At 38.3% G+C, this 8,232-nt stretch overlaps 1 protein-coding gene across 1 annotated transcript in view; it reads left to right on the top strand.

Moving 5' to 3' along the window:
- Window positions 1-8,232, top strand: part of LIX1 (limb and CNS expressed 1) — a 53,654-nt gene continuing 45,422 nt past the window's right edge. The window contains exon 1 of the mRNA XM_021670170.2: window positions 1-276. Within this exon, the coding sequence (XP_021525845.1) occupies window positions 195-276 (82 nt within the window). The 5' untranslated portion in view covers window positions 1-194. The remainder of the gene's footprint in view (window positions 277-8,232) is intronic.

The following is an 8,232-nucleotide window of genomic DNA, read 5'->3' as shown; positions in this document are numbered from 1 at the left end:
AACAAAGATAAGTGAGCCTGGGAAGCGGGCCCCCTGAGGGGTCTTTAGATTCTGGGAAATGTCTGATTGGCAGATGTTAAAAGGGATTCTTTGGTAATCCAGTGCATCAATGAGCTGCAGAAATTCAGCCCAGGACTGCAAGAATTCAGGCATGAGGACACTCTGTACAGGAGGCTCACACAGGCAGACCCAAGATGGACAGAACCTTGGAATCTCTGAGACACATCATTGCCCAAGTCTTGCCTCACAGAGATCCGGCTCTAGTCTTCAAAGACTGTAAGTACTGAAGGGGAAAAAGTTTTTTTGACTTTTTAGAAAATAGTCCTAAACGTCTAGTCACATCCTATTTAAGTACGATTTCTCCTAAATCTCTGTAGTTGTATGCTGTGTTCTAAGTGATATTTTAACTTGTTCCTGACTTCAGTCAGAAGAATTTCATTTCACCTACAGGCATTAGGCGCTGGGTTATTTTGTCAGTGATACATCTTGCTAACTGTTTAAAAGTCTCTTCTACAATCCAAGACCCGCCTAAGACTTAATGAACTTTTTCTGATGCTTTTTAAGTAAAGCAAAGCTGAGTGGTACTGAGATTAAACCTAAAAATAACTTGGAAATAATACTAAAATATATCAATATTTGTTAACTTGCTTAATACTCCACAACACATATTAGTTCTATTAATTCAAGGATAGTGTTTGTCTGAAAATTTTTGTTGCAAACCAGAATTAACAATAAATCAGCACTGAGCTTTTAAATTTTGATGACCGATTATAATGCTTTAGTTAAAAGGCCAATAAAATGAGTTGCCTCCCAACCTCAGCAACACTCCCTGTGGGGACCCACCCCACCACCACCAATTTATACAGCATGGCAAAGTTATTTCAAAATCTTTTTAATGATTTAAAAATAATTCAATCAAGATTTCCAATTCTAGCAATACTATTAAGCCATTTGTCATATAACTTCGTTTCTGGAACCAATTTGATTTCCCGCTGCTGCAAAACAGACTGTCTTCATGTTGTATCTTATCTACAGTGGGTTTCACATTACAAAGGGCTTCTGAAATAGAACTTTGCTATGGAACTGCCCAAAAGGTAAAATGCATATGGAATTTTTTTTTTTAAACTTCAATAGGTTGCAGCTTTCCTCTTTGTGAATCTAGTTATGTTTGCCTCCATCAAAACATCAATGGTTTGAATTTTTGCTTTCTGATTGCTGAATAATGTTCCTTTCCAGATGTCTCTTAGCTTAGATTTCTCATATGTATGCTGAAGAAAGAGGAATGTTAGGCCATTTAATTCTATAAATTTTTCCTCTTAGATGTTAAATTGTAACCAATCTGTCCTTTAAGGCATAAAGTGAAAGCCTTTTCTTTCTCTCTCTCTTTTTAAATATTGTTTTTAAGCATTTGCCAATAGCTATGTTAGATCTAATAAAAATCACTCTCTCCACTACTCTAGCCTGGAGTCTATTCAGGTTTGTTATGTTTTTTAAGCTAAAAGGGAAGGAAAGAATGTCTCTCTTGTACAATAGAACTGAATTCACTAGTGAGGGATAAAAGGGCTCTTGGGCTGCCCACGCTTTGGATAAATTGTATAGGACCAGGGGTCTTACGCTGAGGGTTTAAACAGTGGAAGCAGTTAAAAAAAAGTAGGGGGGAAATTTGTCACTGGCTCATTGAAAACTTAGTAAGTTCAAATCTGAAATTGTATGGCTTCCTTTCCAGCTGAACTAAATTACAGCGCTTGTTTACAGTTTAGAAGAGAAGACAGACTAGAAAAAGGATTACAATAATGCATTAAGTTCTGTCATCCAGGACTTTGCAGGACTTATTTTACATGGGAGAACAAATAAGTGTCCTGTTTTATATATTTCATTCATTAACATAGAACCTAAATTTGACCAGAGAGCATTGCCTGTTTACCCTAGAATGGACTGCTACTCTGCAACTGCTTCCATGGCTTAGTAGATGTGAATATTAAACTGCTGATTCTCTCCCTTCTTTTCTAATCTGAAAAATGACTAACTGACAGTAAGCCAAATGGCACACTTCTGTACCAGGAGTTTTCCTAACATTAAAACATCCAACCACTTACCAATCTCCTGGAATGAATAAGTGGGAATGGGCTTACTTTCTGGGACAGGACCCCAAAAGTCTGTCTGGAGCCTATGCCACTGCCCTGGCAAGCTGTAGGTGATGCACACGCCGGAGTTTGGCATATGGACCCATTTTCTTTGGCATAGCCATAAGTTGCTGCCACCACACTCCTATTGGCAGCCTATAAAAAGCTGCCACCAGCCTTGAATGGCAGGTTCTGAGCAGTCCCCTCCCCTCCTAGTCACTCCTGGCTCCTCCTCCACTCTAACCCACTCCAAGCTCTTTCTGCCAGAAGGAAAGAGCTGAGCACTTGAGCACTTGAGCACATCACTGCCAATTCCTTAAGAAAAATCGCTACCTTACTTTCCTACAAGATGAAAGCTGATCCAATAATTTTTAAAACCCAGCCCAGCTGAACAAAAGAGCACACACACACACACACACACACACACCCCACTTAAATTTTTTCTACATTTCCCTTCCATGAATGCAAACACAGTTTTTTTCTCTCTTCACTCTTTGGTCATACATAATGCAGGGAGTGTAAATGATCATGCAATTCATTTATTGCCCGCAGTTGGCTTTTGATTTGCTTAAAAACAAGCAATAGTAACTGAATTTTCTCTCAAGTTGGTTAGAAAAAGCACCCAGAGAGTTTTCTGGTCTGAAACAGATGCACATGGGAATAGTTACGTTCATTTAAAGAAATAAAATTCAAATGCTTTCTCAGACAAGGAAGCTCTTCAAATGGCATTTTGCTATACATTAAACCTGTCATTTTATTTTATACAAAGCATTCATCTGGCAATAGTTGTGATTTTTTTTTCTCTCCTGGAATAAAATAAATTCCATAACACTTTTTTTTTCTTTTCCCTATTTCACATTTTATATGAAAAATAATGGAAAGAGTTTTTAAATAGGGTGGACTCCCAGTTTGAAGTTTGTTCACCTAAGCTGACACTGGACTGTTCTCCCCTGCATAAATGTCTCTATTTTAAAATAAGCAGCACTAGAAGTCTCCATACTACCAGGCAGACTCTCTGCATACAGAGTATGCTTGTCTTCATACTGACTTCCATTCTTGGCTTTGTGTAATATCTAATTTCTTTTCATGTGTCATGCATCACAACCAAAGCTGACCTATCCTATAAGCAGCCGCTGTCCACTCTTTTGAAGAAGTATGTGAGCCTACTATTTGTTTGCCACCATTTGACAATTCCTTGTGTGCCTTCTCAAAAGAAATTGCCACGTGACTTCAGGACATTATGCTTTCAGATCCTAATCTGAATGTTAATTCTTCATATTACAAGAGCACAATACATTTATCTGCCATCTTTGGGCTTTTCCTTCAACCATTTAATAGTAAGGCTAAGAGGCCAAGTCCTCATCATGTGATAGGTGCTGTACTAGAAACATTTATTCTTCACAGTCAGCTAGTAATGTAGGCACTATGTTGTAGGAGGTGAGGGAACTGAGTCACACAGAGGTTAAAATGACTTGCCCAATCACCTGAGGTTGGGAGTTCAAGACCAGCCTGACCAACATGGAGAAACCCTGTCTCTACTAAAAATACAAAATTAGCTGGGCATGGTGGTACATGCCTGTAATCCCAGCTACTCGGGAGGCTGAGGCAGTAGAATTGCTTGAACCTGGGAGGCAGCAGTTGTGGTGAGCCAAGGTTGTGCCATTGCACTCCAGCCTGGGCAACAGAGCAAGACTGTCTCAGACAACAAAAGAACAAAGCCAAGCAAAGCAAAGCAACACAAAAACAAAAAATGACTTGTCTAAGGTCACATAGGTAGTATGTGATAGAGCCAGGAATCAAATTCTGTCTTCTAACTCCTCACCTTGAAACATTACAAGATGTTGCCTCTCAGAAGTGCTAGTTACCATGTCATTAGTGTTGTAATAGCAGTATAGGTTGAGTACGCCTTATCAGAAATGCTTGGGACCAGAATGTTGTAGATTTCAGATTATTTTTGAATTTTGGAATGTTTGCCTTATATATACCTTTGGTATCCCAAATCTGAAAATCTGAAATCTAAAATACTCCAATGAACATTTCCTTGGAGTCATGTCAGTAATTAAATGTTCTAGATTTTGGAACATTTTGGATTTCAGGTTTTTGGATTTGGGATGCTCGACTTGTATCTGTTAGGTAAACAGAGGGGAGAAAAAGGAACTCTTCTGGGAGACTAGAGGGAGCCCATTAAATAATCACATTTGAACAGAAGTGTGAGAAGGAAGTAGAGAGAGAAAGATAATTTTTGATGAGTTAGAACAGCTTTTTCAAAGACAAATTGGGCAATACAAGAACCATGTGGTGGGGGAGGCAGAGACAGACTGAGGAGGCAGGTTGGGTCATGCTGACATGCAGGCAATATGGAGCCATTGGAGTTAACGGTGATCCTAAATTAGTTCTGGAAGTTTATGGCCTTATATTGCATTGGGGAAAAGTTGATGTTGACATCAGTTGGAGGTACACTTCCTGATACCTAAGTTAGGAATAACTGCAGCTTTTTCTTAGCAAGAAACCATTTGCCAACTCAGGCAAGATGCAAGATTTGCAAATGTCAGAGAAACCACTTTCACTGACTGAAGGCCAAAATCGAGGCAAACTTTCTCAAAAAGATTGTTTAAAAGCTATCTTAATTGTCACTGTAGCCATGAGAATAAGTTGGTTTCTAGCACTGACTTATGAAGTGACATGTAAGATTTCACTGATATTTTTCTCAAATTTTATAATGAAAAAGTAAGATGGATCCTTTACTAAGCATTAAAAAATTGGAAGCAAATTTCTCACATATTTGAGGTGCATTAACTCTTCCATTTGGGAGAACATTTTTCTGCATGAAAGGTTTTATTTATATCAGATAAGTGAATACTTTACTTCAAAGAGTACATTTTTTACCCTTTGGAAAAACTGGACCAGACTACGGGGCTATTAAGAGCATCTTAGTAATCATGAATCTAACTATATGCAGCATGAGAAAGCAAGAATCCTCAGGAGTCAAGTACTTTATCTACCCCATGCTTTTTAGTATAGTTATGTGAAATCAATAAATTTGATGATAAATTTAGTTCTCACATTTCCCTGAAAGGAATGGAGCAGGATGTAAAGGCTGAAGATTCTTTTGCAATAAAATCCCTATACATATTGCATTGCATTCCACCAGCCCTGAAAAAAATAGTTTAAAAACACGAAAAACCAGCCAAACAAAAATAAATCCTATCATGCTTGCTAGCTTATTTTAAAATAATGAGTACCTCTTAATTACAGTAATTTGAACTCTGCTAATTTTAGCATCTAAACTATGGGTATCTGTTTGAAGCCTATTTAAATGCTAATTTTACTTTATTTATTATAGGACCCAACTATTTTTATTTGAATTTATACTAAGGGAAAAATGTACATTTTAGTTCAGCTATCAATGGCATAAGAATTGGTTCTTTTTCTTTTGTCAGTAAATATACATTTGACAGAGTTTAAAGTCAAATGTATAAAAGTCTCAACCCCAGAAGATAGGTTTTCAAAATGGAAAAAATAGGTAGCTTCATGATCACTTAGTGGCCATATCTGTCCAGTACATTTATTTCTCATAGATAAGTAAGATTTAACAGATCAAAATAAAGTATGATAGATACCTCTTCTGTGAGATCAAACCTGGGACCTCTTCACTGACTGCTCTCCCATCTCACCAGAGGTTTCTGGTGGTGGTGCTTGTTGTTTTTAACAGTTAAGATTTGTTAGTCTGAACTCAATTTTAACAACTTCTGAAAGTCATGTGTTAAGTTACAGCCCATAATAGGATACAGATGCATAAGGGTGAGTTTCTAACTTACGGTCTTCTGTTTAAATGACACGGTTTTACTGATTATGTGCTACAGATTGATTTAAGAAATGTAAGGCAACTTTAGAAGCCTTTCATAAAAGAATCTTCTTTTTGTAATACATTTCACATTGATGTTTTAACTCCAAAGGCTCTCACTTCTTTTCCTCCATGTTCAAATGCCCGTATAAGCTTAGTCTGTCAAGTTAGTTAAAACATTCCTATTTTAAAAGAAAAAGAAAAAAAAAAGAATCCTATTGAAAGATGAATATTGACAAAATAGACAATTATTACTCTCCCTATAGTTCTTTATAGTTCTTTTCCTCTGGTGTCCATGAAATGTTTGAATTATGGTTTTGCTTTTTTTTTCCTCCTGCAATGATAATCAGTTGATCCCTATTTTGATCTCATCCCATTAAGCAGCTGTGAGAAACCATCATTTAGTCACCACTCCTTTGGCACTTACGGGTTGTACTAGTTAGTTTACATTTCTCTCATGTGGCTTTGTACTAAGTATTATGGCTTCACTGGTGTATTTTTGTCCACATCTAAGTTGTAAGTTCCAGGAGGTCAGAGCTGTACCTTGTACTTTTCTATAATTCTGAGGTACCTCCCACAGGGACACACATCTAGCAGGTGCACAATCAGACATTTTTGGATTGCCAATTGGTTGATTTTTCTTCCTCACGCAAAGAGGGGAAGATTCTCCCCATCATCAAGTGTTCTTCTTTATGATGAAATAGACTATGCCGAGACCCTTTTAAGCCATTTATCCTCTGACTTCATTATCACAGGCTAATTATATGCAGGGTTAAGTTGATAGCCAGATGATACAGAAGAGAGCATGAAGGCAGACAGGGCTCTAAAAACAAACACAGCCACTCGGCTGGAGCTCTGCCTTGGATTGGCCCTCTCACACTCTCTCAGAATCATTCCATACGCCATGTTGGCACAATGGCTTAAATCGCCCATCCTTACATTCATCCACTAGATTCACTCTCCAATATGAGTCACCAAAGCCATGCATGCACCATGCTTTTTAGAGCCAAACTCTGTGCTTTGTACATAGACCCTGGTTAGATAGCTGTGGCAGGATCTTGAGCATTATTATAATGACTGTTTCTAGGGAAGGAAGATGCATTAAACAAAGCCATATTTGCACATATTTGACCACTTTGACTAAGAAGACTTGATCAGCAAAGCAGCCAGAGTGACTGATCCTTTATCAGTTGTCTAAAATCATTGGTCCTCTAAAGTTTCTTTCTCTCTCTCTCTCTCTCTCTCTTTTTCTTTTGAGACAAAGTCTCACTCACTCTGTTGCCCAGGCTGGAGTGCAGTGGCACGATCTTGGCTCACTGCAACCTCTGCCTCCTTGGTTCAAGTGATTCTCGTGCGTCAGCCTCCCAAGTAGCTGGGATCACAGGCACCTGCCACCACACTCAGCTAATTTTTGTATTTTTAGCAGAGGCAGGGTTTCAACATGTTGGCCAGGATAGTCTCAAACTCCTGACCTCAGGTGATCCATCCACCTCAACCTCACAAAGTGCTGGGATTACAGGAGTGAACCACCTCCTTCTGGCCTGAAGTCTCTTTTAAATACAATGCAATGTCATTGACCAGCAGAATGTGAGAAAGATATGTAGTTTCTGATTGGATAAATATGGTACATCAGGTTTCTATTTTATGCAGCTTTTGAGATTGGATGACATCATCTGACCCAATGTGTACATATAAACCACATTTATGTGAAATCAGGCATGCTGCTTAAGTGTGGTATACTTAATAACTTTTCACTTTAGTCTGTCTTTGTGATTCCCTCTTGCACTTTCATTAGTTTTTCCCCTCCCTGCTTAAAAAATTATCCTGTGCTTGCAAATATACATAAAATAAGTGTTATTTAAATTTTCCCCTAAAAGGTTTTACAGTTCAGCAGTTTTAAATTCTAAAGGCGAAAATTAAAACAAAAAGAATGATATCCCTTTTGCATGTTTTGCAGAGCCTCCGGAGAGGTTAACTTTGTAAAACAACCTGAAGGATCATAATTTCCTCAGGAAAATGTTTGGGGTAGAGGGTGGGAATGAAAGAAGAAAAAAAAAGCAAACAAAAGAAGAAACGCTACCAGCTTTCCAGCTGCTGAAGGAGTTAAGCTCTTGGCTTGGGAGCATTACCAAAGGAAAGTCCCTCTGCTGGGAACAAAGCAAGACTCCAAGCTGTCTCAGTCCTGCTGCGTGCTGCAGCTACCTTTGAAAGGGTGTCTACACAAAAGAAAAAGGGGCCCGAGATTCCTACATGTTGTACCCTGTG

Source organism: Aotus nancymaae, unplaced genomic scaffold (genome assembly GCF_030222135.1).
Source record: "Aotus nancymaae isolate 86718 unplaced genomic scaffold, 86718_ANA_hifiasm-v0.15.2.pri h1tg000014l, whole genome shotgun sequence".
Taxonomy (NCBI): domain Eukaryota; kingdom Metazoa; phylum Chordata; class Mammalia; order Primates; family Aotidae; genus Aotus; species Aotus nancymaae.
This window is presented reverse-complemented; position numbering and strand designations above follow the sequence as displayed.